Raw genomic sequence first — 12843 nt, forward strand, 5'->3', positions numbered from 1 at the left:
TGTTACAAAAGTTATAACTACTAGAGAATTAATCTTTGAATTAGTCTCAAATTTTAAATAATTAGTCATTGTACATTTTTCAAATAATGATTAACATAAATTACATCCCACAAATACACTTTATTTTTAGTGGTCTATTTTATAATACTTTTCATCAACTAATTTATATGCCAAAAATATTATTTAACTTTTTGAACGAAGCAATTTTAGGAAATTAAATAAAAAAATACTAAAATGTTCTTTGACTTAAAATTTTTTGTATCCTTAAAATGTCATAAATTTGGATTTTGTATTGACTTCTCAGTATTGTTGTTCTACTGTATCATTAAAACTGATGAATACTTATTTTAATGTTTTGAAATATATCAAAAAGACTTTTAAAGTATCAACCTCGGTGTATTTTAAATGTTTAATAGAGGACAATTCCAAAAATCCAATAAAAAATCTGGCTCAGTCATATAATTTTTACAAGTCAATTATTTCCATTAAGATAATTTTCAATTGAGAATTTTATTTTCTATTTGGAGACAAATTATAGTATCAATGTAAATAATTGTCTTATGAGAAAAAAAAAAAAAAGGGAAAAGAGATTGAAAACCATACTCAATATAAGTACTTAAGATCATAATTTATTATGAAATTATAATGTTTCTAATATAAATGGTAACATAGTATAAAGCTAAATTCTTGGTTGTACATTTAAGGACAAGAACTTTGTGTGGAAGTGGGGTGGAATGAAAATTGATGGTCCCAAGCATACTTAAATCTAACAACGCCATTTTTATTGAGAGGTTGACCTGGTGTGAGAAGACAAAAGTTACCACCCTTTGAGAGCGTCAAAACTGAAGGATCTACAGATTCAACTGATTGAAATCCAGCACAATTCAAAACCACATTTGTTTGAGCACATGGACACTTGTTGGTCACAGTAACACTCCATTCTGGTTTTCCCTTCACTGTAACTCCTGATCGACTTTGACTTAAAGAGATATTGCTCGGAAGACATTTACCATAACCTGTCATCATCATCATGCATGCAAAAGTTAAGAACAGTTATTCATAAAATTTTAATATAACTCCTGGCTTGAGAACACACGATACCTTCAGAAACAAGAACAAGGAAAAGAATCATAGAGAGCACTTTCATGGTTGAATAAGCCATTTTAGATAACATAACAAAAATGTCTAGCTCATTATATACACATTTAAGCAAAGATTAACACATTATTTATTAAATATTACTAAGAACGATGTTGATGGTATTTAGAACTTTCTAAAAAAGTCTAATGTGTTATTATGTATATAAAATTTTAATTAGTTTGTAAACTAGTGTTTAACATAGTTACCAAATTTTTATAATCTTCAAATTAGACTACAATTTTAGTCATTATAAAGATTTTAAATCATGGTTGACGTAAATGACATCCCACAAATACACTTTAACATTGGTGGTTAATTTTATAATATTTTTCGTTGATCATATTTTTAGGCCAAAAAATTATTTAACTTTTTGAACGACAAGATTTTTAAAATGAATAAAAAAAACTAAAACATTGTAAACATAAAAAATTTCTCTAACTCTAAACTGGTCATTCGTATAATTTGTCAACTGAACGGTTTCACTTATTATAGTTATTGTTGACACAAGATTTTTAAAATGAATAAAAAATAAACTAAAACATTGTAAACATAAAAAATTTCTCTAACTCTAAACTGGTCATTTGTATAATTTGTCAACTGAACCGTTTCACTTATTATAGTTATAGTAATTAGTATTTGTAAATTAAGTTTCTTAAATATTTGTATTATAGTTAATATTTTTAAATTGATTAAGTCAGTGGCGGACCTTAGTGTTAATATACGGGGTCATGACTCCCCTAATTATTTATTTATTTAATTATATACTATATATTATGTTAATATAAATTAAATTAGGTAAAATTTTATTTCTTTTATAAAATACTAATATAAATGTAGAAATTATGTATTTTCTAAATATATATGACATTATATTAGTAGGTGATAAATAAATATGATATTGTATTTATAGGTAAAAATAGTTGTTAGAATAGTTTTATAGAAATTATGTAAAAAAAACTGTTACTCTTTAAAATAAATAAATAAATAATTATATTGTAAATAGTAGATTAGAAATAAGTAATTATTGACACAAGAGAGAATATCTTTATATATATTTATATATAGTTATAGATAACATTTAATGTTAATAAATAATAATACATAAAATTAAATATAATACAAAATAAACAAATTTATTAAGATGTTTTTTATATTCTCTTTCATTATCTTTGAGTTTCTTACATATTTTCACTCTCACAAATTTATTATCTTTTGTTTATGAAGCAAAATATGTAAACTTAGACACAAACTCATTCTTTCTATTATTGTTTCTCATATGTTTTATTCCATTTTTGAAGATAAAAGAGATAACTCTTTATTTGTTTCACTTAATAGTGAAATATTAGTTTAATAAATAGTATTTTTCATTTCATGAGTTTTTTGTGTAGATTTATTTTGTATGAATATATAAAGAAAAATTATGTCCTATATGTTTTTGTTTGACTCTTTTAATTGTGATTTGATTATCATAAATTTTTCTTTTAATAATTAAGTCTCTCAATTTCTTATCAGATTTTGATAAAAAATTAAACTAAATATATATATATATATATATATATATATATATATATATATATATATATATATATATATATATATATATATATAGATAAAGAATAAAAGAATATATTCATCTTGTAAAAAAGATATAAGGGAAGATACTTGTGAAGATAAAAACAAGACATATTCTACTCGTTTTCATATTTTGAATTCTTCACCTATTTTGAAGGATGATACTAAAATTTCAATTGTTGAATAATTACATATGCATATGCAGGTGAGGGCTTTATATTTCCTCTTTCAAAGATATCTAAATTTTTAGTATATTATTTTGGTCCCTCCAACATTTATGGTCAAGATCTGCCACTAAATTAAATTAATATGAAGAGTAAATTTTTATTTGTTAACAAAGTTAAACATATCAAACATGATGAACCAAAAAAAAAAAAGAAATAGTTTTATTCAGAAAATTTTAAAATAACGGGGTTATTCTTAAAAAGGTGGTTAGCAACAATTATATTATAAAATTTTAAAATTTGAAAGAAAATTTGAAATAAAATATTTTTTTTATAATTAACAGTCATAAAAAATTTATATTATAAAAGTAAGATAATTTAAAATAAATATTTTTGTATAATTAAAATTATTTTTATAAATAATAGATTTGAATAAATGTAGATTAGAAACATTATAATTTCCTAATAAACTATGAACTTAATTGCTTATATTGAGTATGTTTTTCGATCCCTTTTCACATTTTCTGCTCATAAGACAATTACTTAAATTGATACTATAATCTGCCTACAAATAGAAAATAAGATTCTCAAGTGAAAATGATCTTAAGTGAAACAATTGAGTTGTAAAAATTATATGACTAAGCTATATTCTCTGTTGGATTTTTTTGGTGTTCTTCTCTACTAAACATTGATACTATAATCTGCCTCCAATTAGAAAATAAGATTCTCAAGTGAAAATGATCTTAAGTGAAACAATTGAGTTGTAAAAATTATATGACTGAGCTAGATTTTCTGTTGGGTTTTTTAGTATTGTTCTTTGCTAAACATTTGAAATACAATGATGTTAGTACATTAAAAATATTTTTAATATATTTCAAAACGTCAAAACAAGTGTCCATCAATTTATTTTAAAGATATAGTAGAGGAACAACACAAAAAAGTCAGTAGAAAATCCAAATTCATGGTGATTTTAGAGTTAAAGAAAATTTTAAGGTCATACAATATTTTAGTATTTTTTTAATAAATTTTCAAAAACTCTTTAGTTCAAAAAGTTAAATAATATTTTTTGGCCTATAAATATAGTCAATGAAAAGTATTCTAAAATTGCTCACTAAGATTAAAGTGTATTCATGTTGATCTTTTTGAACAATCCTTACACCTGGTGTGCCTCTACCTTTATTTCTTCCTTCATGTGTTGAGTTTGGGATACCAATGACTTCTGCATTTGATAAATATTGTATACAAAACTCAATTTCTTCTTCAACAATATATCTCTCAATAATATATGTTTTTGGTCGATAAGGATTCTTCACATACCCCTTCAATATCTTCATGTATCGCTCAATTAGGTACATCCATCTTAAAAACACATACCACATATTTTAATTTCCTTTACTATATGGACTATTAAGTGGACCATGATGTCAAAAAATGAAGGAGGAAAATAAATTTCTAGTTTACATAAGATAATGACAACTTCATTTCCAAGTCATTTAATGTGTTTAGCTCAATTACGTTCTGACAAATACTATTAAAAAATATGCAAAGACGAGTGATCCCTTGTCTTACATTCTAAGATAAGATGCCATGAATAGCCACTGGGAGAAGTTGTTGCATGAGAACATGTCAATCATGACAATCATGACATTTCAAGCAAACAAGTTTCAAATCTTCTATTAACTTAAGACTCTTAATATTTGAAGAGTATCCTTGTGGTACTTTCATTTCTCGGAGGCACACACAAAAACTTTTCTTCCCAGCTTTTGAGAAAGTATGACATGCTGGAGGCAAATAAGTCCGTTTACCATAAGCTTTTGGTTGTAACTCCAAACGAAGACCATCTCAACTAGATCTTTATGAGAATTTACATCATCCTTTGTTTTCCCTTTAATGTTTAGCAATATCCCAATTATACTATCACAAACATTCTTTTCCACGTGCATTACATCAATACAACGTTTGACATCTAATTTGGTCCAATATGGAAGTTGAAAGAATATTGAGTTCTTCTTCCATATGTTTTTCATGATAGGTTTCTTCAGTGTTTTTCAAAATGTGACATTGACTTGACACACTCTTTCATAAACTTCATCTCTAGTTACGGGTGGCGGTGCGGTTTTGTCCTCTTGACATCCATTGAAAGCCTTTTTCAACCTACGATATAGGTGATTACGTCTTAGAAATTTTCGATGACCAATGTAACATGTCTTCCTCCCATGTTTTAGTTGATGATAACTTGTATTTTCTTCACATATCAGACAAGCATAATGTCCCTTCACACTATAACCGCTCAAGTTTTCATACGTTGGAAAGTCGTTAATAGAGCAAAATAACAAAGCTTGCAAATTAAAATTGACATTTCAATATGCATCAAACACCTCCACTCCTTCATCCCACAACAATCTCAAATCTTCTATCAATGGAGCTAGATAAACATCAATATCATTTCCTGATTGCCTTGGTCCTAATATCATCATTGATAACATCTTGTATTTTCTCTTCATAGATAACAAATAAGGCAAGTTGTAAATGATCAACAAAACATGCCACGAACTAGGGATGGTAATACGGGCCGACTCGACCCACTATTGGCTCGCAAAATGTAGGCTGGCCTGGCCCGCAAAATGTAGGCTTGCGCACCTTGTATAAGTGCGAGCCCGCAAACCCGCAGGCCAGCTCGCCTTTTTCTTAAAAAAAAATCTTATGATAAAGCTTTCAATGTTCAACAATTTGGGAAACTTTAACAAGGTCACAAAATTAAGCAAATACTTTGGGAAGTTGTTGATAAATTGATAATTCAACATTTTTGTCATTTTCATATTTGTACTTTGACATACATGATGTATTATTCAAATTTTAGTACATTCAAAAATACATAATACTTGTCGTTTCTAGTCATACAAGAATTTGGAACATTCATGCAAAAGTCCAGAAGGAAAGTAAATGATATACACAAGTGCAAGTTTTTTTTTTTATGCGGGTTGTGGGCTTTAGGCTTCTAGGGGTCAAACTCTTACGGGCCAATGGGCTCAATGTCCTAGCTTGCTGCTACGTTTTTTTGATGGGTCTGCCAGGCCAGGCCCATATTGCCATCCCTACCATGAACTATGTTTGCTACTTAAGTTACCGTAAGGATTCATGCCATCAGTTGCAAGACCAAGCCTCAAATTTCTTGGATCACTCCCAAACTATGGATAGAGAGTATCAATTTTCTTCCATTAAGGTGAATCAACTGCATGTCGTAACAATTCATCACTCTTTCTTCCATTTGCATGCCAAAATAAGGTCTTTTGCATCATGAACATTGGCAAATAAACGTTTAAATCGTGGTATACCATAACTCTTTTGTTGATGACCCTTCTTCATGTTATCTTCATCGATGTCATCATCCTTCACTTTGAATCGTGACACCTTGCATCTTGGACATTTAGTCAATGTTTTCAAACTCTTTTCTATACAATATAAAATCATTTGGACATGCATGTATTTTCTAGTACTCCATACCCATCAGACATAATATCTTCTTCGTCTCACAGTGACGAGTTGATAATGTATTACCATCTGGGAGCATTTCATGCAACAATTCAAGCACTTTAGTGAAACTTCTATCGGTCCACCCATTTCTTGCATTGACGTTAAATAATCTTAATATTGCTAACAAACGTGTGAATCTTGTACAATTGGGATATAAAGATTTTTTTTTGACAAACATGAATCATACACGTGTGTGCGTTTAAAATTTTTTTCTCCAATATCATCGATCACATCCTCTATGCGATCTTCAAAATATACATTTGACTTTTCATATTGAGGTATGGTTGAGAGGTTTACAACTTCACCATGTCATGTCCACGTTCTATAACTCTTTAAGAAACAGTCACAAAGAAGGTGTTATCGAATCAACTCAATTGGTAGTGGTTTCCCATTCAAACAATTAACACAAGGACAATTATATTTTCCATTAACGGGTGTTGCATTTCGTTGAACGAATTCAAGAAACTCTTGAATGTCATTCTCATACATATCAATGATTTGACTATCATGCACCAACTTCGATCCATTACTACACAACATAAAAACTTTGTTTATGCTTGCATTCAATATTCTCCAACTGTCCAAATGAACAGTTGAGGTTTATAAGTAACGATTTTCTTTATGATTTTCTTTAATTTTCAAATCATTAAAGATAAAAGTAGGATTCAATTTATACATTGAATCTTAAATGTGAAATTAAGGCACAAAACATCTTTAAATCATTCATTAAAAAACACTTCAATTAATAAGTTCTAAAAACATTGCCGAGGGTCAATCACCCTCTGACTCAACCAACACGTTCAATACAAAACAGTGAAACAACAATTTTAAATGGGTGCATGAGGGTGGAGGCCCTTATAAGGGGTTGAGTTAATTTTAAATGCTTTGGATGATGGCTTTAGGGTGGTGACTTGCTGAAGGATTCCTTCAGCTGTGCCTTAGAATGACATTCCTTGCAATGTGGCTCGGAATTGAGGGTAAACACGTGGTGATCCCGGGTTGTGGCCTGGTGATATTGGAAACCGGTGTGAGTGTGCGAGTTGTGGCTCGTACGGATGGTCTCCACTTGATTGGGTAATCGTAGGTTGTGGCTAGTGATATTGTTAATCTTGTGTCGAGAGTAAGAATTATGGTTTGTATTGGGAACTCCACCTGGCGCTACGAATGGTGATTCGTAACAAGATAGTCACGCGCATGTATCTACAAGTTGTGGCTTGTAGATGGTGGAACCATGAGTTATGACTTGTGGCAGCAAATGATATCTTAAGGTCATCATTTGGAGATTTAGAATATGTATGAACATGGTTGTGGCCATGTTTTCTGGAATAAGAGAATTTAGGTTCTTCGATGAGAGTGTGTTTACTTTATTATGTTAGCTCACCCTATCTGCTTGTGTTTGGTGATGATTATGTAATTCGTTACACGAGAGCAAATGATATTGGAGGTTGAGCTGGTGAGGTATAGTGCCATAGAGGGGCAGCATGGGAGTTTTATATTATGGATTAAATCTACAATTTTGTAAACAAGTTTTACTATTACTTTTTGAATATGTAAACATTAAGATAAAATATGAAATTTTGGTTTTTAATGTAACATCCCGTTAGGATATTACGGTTTTATAAATAAATAAAAGAAGAAAAAAAAATAACAGCGCATCTAATAATACCTCATTTTCCCAAAATGTGGAAAAATTTAAAATTTATTAAATAAGCATAATAAGTTCATAATCTATCTGTTCCAAAATTAAAGAACAATGTTATAAAATCACCCCTCAGGGTTTACAACTGTTTCAAAAGAAATGAAGAAACATAAAATTCCCCAAGTCGAACCCCTCTCCGCGACTAAGCTCCACCCGAGCCACCTGCATCAACAACATCTGCTCTCGTGTACCGTCTACACGATCATCGCCAAACACACGTAGATAGGGTGAGCTTAACAGATAAATCATATATATATATATATATATATATATATATATATTACAGATATGTACATGTTCATATACACACATATTACCATACATAACTTGAATTTTCCACATTATTCTATTCTTTAATTCCTAGCATCTGACCCCCAATCAGATTATTCGTGTTCTACATCATCTAAGGATTTCTTCAAGGTGACTTGCTGCCATAGGCCACAACCGATAGAGCACGTGCGGGAAAACATGCTACGGATCATACACCGCAACGCTAGGTATAGTTCCCATATACAAACATAGTCCGTATCGTCCCAAGACTACCAAACTTGTCAGCCAACAACTGAGGAGGGCAATCTATCTGGACCCATCCGTACTGGCCACAACCAGCACACTCACACCGGCAACACTCGCCATCCCGAGCCACAACTCAAGAGATGCTATTTCGAGCCACAACTCAAGGAATACCACGTGCTTAACCCCTATCCCGAGCCACAACTTAAGGGATACGTTCCGAGCCACAACTCAAGGAACACCAGCAACCCCACCTTTAAAGCACCACTAGACGCATTGTAGATCATAGATACACAATCAAAACTCAAAGCTGCAGCAGTATAAATCGCTTGGCGGGGACACGTGCCGCCAGGCACTGCTTATTCCCAGACCGCCTGGCGGGTGCCGCGTACCGCCAGGCGCACAGCGCCACAAAACTCTCCTCGCTGCAGGTACCGCCTGGCGGTATTATTCTCACCGCTAGGCGCCTACGTAACATGGGCTCACTATTTGCACAGTCATCGCCTGGCGCCACAGACCCGACCGCCAGGTGCTGCACTATCATACTCTCTCTGATTTCTCCTCTACCGCCTGGCAGAGTCGTTCCCTCCCGCCAGGCGCTGTATCAATATAGTGATCACCTCTGGTTTATGTTCTCTGTCTCAGATTTATCTCAATACCAATGAGTTTCTGGAACTAAATATAAAGCTTACCATATTATCCTACCATATTGTTTCTCAATAATTCAGCCAACAACAATGTACTCTAACCATCTATGTCCTCAATCCCAACAATCCCTATTCTAAAACTTTGTTATGAGCCATACTTGAAACCCCAAGCTTAACAGAGTTGCTAATGCCAATTTAAGTATTTTGTTCATCACTCTAAGCACTAACAGTTCACTACTTAATAGCTTGCTCACAGGTTCTCTTTTCAAGGCTTGCATATATGCTAAACCAACGCGTCCTCCCATGCCCTTAACATATTAAATTCTTATACTTGCTATAACAATCAACTCACCCATCACACTCATACCATCTGATTAAACTGGACTTAAGCTTCCTTCTGGTTATTGACAATTCTTGTATTCAGATATTCATATGACCTATCCCAACATACTGGACCGCAATATAAATAGAACATCTCATGACCTCTTAGTTTCACGACCCCAATTTCCTCCCAATGAACTAATTCTTTCCAGACCAACTGTCCAACCCCTCAACATTCATCTCGTCAACGCAGCGTGGTAACTTCCGTGTCGGCGGCTAGCGGTAAGGTGCGTGCCGCCAGGCGGTACACTCCATCTGCCAACTCCAGATTCTTTTCCAGAACCCGTGCCCCTACCACTTATCCTACTTTGCTAATTCCCTTCACTCTCCATTCACATTCAGAGTAATCCAAAACCTAGTCACATTAATCATCAGTTTCTACTGTAATCCATAACACTTCGCGTTCAATCATACCACAGGATACCACAACGTTCAATCAAACAGAGATTCATAGCACTTTATCATATTGGCACTCTACCCTATGGATTTCTACAATATAATGACTCAATTCATCAATCATTCGGTGGAACTACATTTTGTTCCCGATCAGAATCACTCTAGAACACACAGAACACCAAAACCAAGCCAATTCCACTCGCGTCGCCTGGCGGGTATTCATCACCGTCAGGCAGTTCATCAAAAAAAACCCAGAAATAGTTATCAGTTTGCGTCGCCTGGCGGTATAGGGCTTCACCGCCAGGCGGTCCCTCGTGGCAACCCAGAAACACCCAATTTTTAACATGAGCCGCCTGGCGGCTATGTGTAGTCCGCCAAGCAGTTTCTGGAAAACTCCCAGAAATCAGAAAACGCAAAATTTAAACAGAGCCATTCATATCTCATCATCCCGGGGCTGATTCCAGTAGGTTTCTGTTAACCTTTCCAATTCCATCCAAAGTTAACATTAGCAAAAGAAAGATAAGTTTCATTTAGACTTGCCCAGGTTTGAACCCATGACCACTTAATCATCATTCAAGTGCATAACCAATTCAACCAATCATGTTTCATGCTAACAATCATAATTCAGACATCATATCATACCAGAACATGATTTCACAGATTTAAATAATAAAACAATAACACAAAAGTTAGCATACATAAGACTCGAACCCAAGTCCTCTCACACAATTAAAGTACTCTCAACCACTTGAGCTAGTACTTTTCCACGTCATACCAACCATAATTTAATGTCATAATTATTTCCCCTCCCGCATTTATTAATTAATTATTTATTTAATTAATTTAATTCTACGGGTCTTACATTTAGCACTTTTAATAATGTGATATTTTTCGCGCTTTGGGAAAGAGTATTGATAATAAATGCGGTTCATTATTTGTATTATTTTTTAAAATTAGTAATATTCAGTCAAGATGTTACAAATATAATCTTAATTAAAATTTTATTCTAATAATCCAAAAAATTAAAATTATATAAAATTTAAAAAAACTAACCGTTAGGAGATGGAAAACTTTCCTAGTGTGTTTGAACTGGTGTAGAACACCAATGCAAGTAAAGCAACACTTAGAGGAGTGTACATCACAAACAGAAAGGGTGAGCTTATAAATAAAAATAACATATAATATAACAAGATAAAAAAAATACACCCATCTATTTCATCCTAGTTAGTTCTTGGCTCAAAACCTTAATCCCCCAAGGCTTTCCAACCTTCACACACGTATAGTTAGCCCTGGACTCAGGATTTATGATGCTCACACGAACCTGCCAGCTCGTGGTCCTGCCTCTACGAACCTCCCTGCTCATAGTCTTGCTCTACGAACCTCCCCACTTGTAGTCCTACTCAACGGATCTACCCGCCCGTAGTCCAACACACGTGATCCATCAACTACGTACCTCCTCGCACGCAACATCTCTCAAGTGTGAGCACGGAACATACAAACTTATCTCACTCGTATCCCCAAACGAGAGAAACTAGATATGAACCTTCCCGCTTATATCATCACGTGTTCACCACCATCCATGAACCTACCCGTTCATTGCACAACATCTCCTGGTCCAATTCCGCATCAATGCGTACAAACAACACATCCAAAATTGCATTAATCTCACTTATGCTAGAAGCCTTCGCCCAAGCGACCAGGCATGTCTCGCTTAAGCTAGGCTCTCTTGCCTGAGCGAGCTCAATATAATGGCACTCTACGAATTCTCGCTAGGGCGTGTCCTTCTCGTTTGGGCGAGATCACCCTTCGCCCAGAACCACAGTCCCTCGCTTGGGCGGCGAGTTAAGTAGAACACACGAATTTCCATGATTTCTCGCTGAGGCGAGGAACTTTCGCCTGAGCGAGATGCTCTGTCGCCCAAAATAGGGCTCTCCGCCTGAGCGAGATGCTCTAGCAGAACCACACAACCCCACAATTTCTCGCTTAGGCAAGGAACTCTCACTTGAGCGAGATGCTCTATCGCCCAAAACACAGGTTCTCCGCTTGAGCGAGAGGCTCGAGCAGAATCAGGGTCGAGTCGTTGCTACTTTCGCCTAGGCGAGCCTTGCTCGCTTAAGCGAGAATAGCAGATGTCTTCCCTCTTCACGCATGCAAACACCAGCAAACAATGCCAAAACCACATCTCAATCATTACCAACAATCTACAACAGTGCACAAGTCTTATGAACATGACTTAAACCCAAATTGACCACCAAAATTCGAGATTGAACCATAAACAACATATAGTACAGAAAACCCCCATCATATTCATACAATAGCATAAGAGACTTTTCACAAAACCTAAAAAACAATCAAATCTCTAATCCCATCACATAGAGCATGAAAATTCATGGCACGCAAGCATAAAATCATGAGGGCATGGTTCTTAATCATACACATAACCTAAAATACGAAATAGCTCCCCTTACTGGGAAATCCTTGCCCCTATTGGTTTTCTAACCTTAGCTTTGTGATACCCAAGAACCCTCCTTCGCTTTTTCCAAAAGGTTCAACTCTTCTCTCAACCCAGACTCAATTTTCTCCTCTGAAATTTGTCCTCCTTCCAGCACTCTAGGTTTTCCAGTCTCCAAAACCCTTCTAATTGCCTTTTTGTTAGGGTTCTTAATTATGGATAATGGCCAAAAATGAAAATGGTCTTTTAATGAATACAATTGCCCTTCAAAGACTATTATGGCTGTTTTTCCCAGCCTCCCTTGGCTGCCCATTGCCACTAGGGTTTCTCTACTCTTTCACATTC

The 12843-nt window shown here is 34.0% G+C and overlaps 1 protein-coding gene across 1 annotated transcript; it reads right to left on the minus strand.

Moving 5' to 3' along the window:
- Nucleotides 1-699: 699 nt before the first annotated feature.
- On the minus strand, nt 700-1162 carry LOC114175357. Its single transcript, XM_028060134.1, has 2 exons — nt 1102-1162; nt 700-1016 (listed from the first exon to the last, which is right to left on the minus strand). The coding sequence occupies exons 1-2, from the start codon at nt 1160-1162 to the stop codon at nt 700-702; spliced, it is 378 nt and encodes a 125-aa protein (XP_027915935.1).
- Between the last annotated feature and the right edge of the window lie 11681 nt (nt 1163-12843).

This window comes from Vigna unguiculata, chromosome 3 (genome assembly GCF_004118075.2).
Source record: "Vigna unguiculata cultivar IT97K-499-35 chromosome 3, ASM411807v1, whole genome shotgun sequence".
NCBI classification, from domain to species: domain Eukaryota; kingdom Viridiplantae; phylum Streptophyta; class Magnoliopsida; order Fabales; family Fabaceae; genus Vigna; species Vigna unguiculata.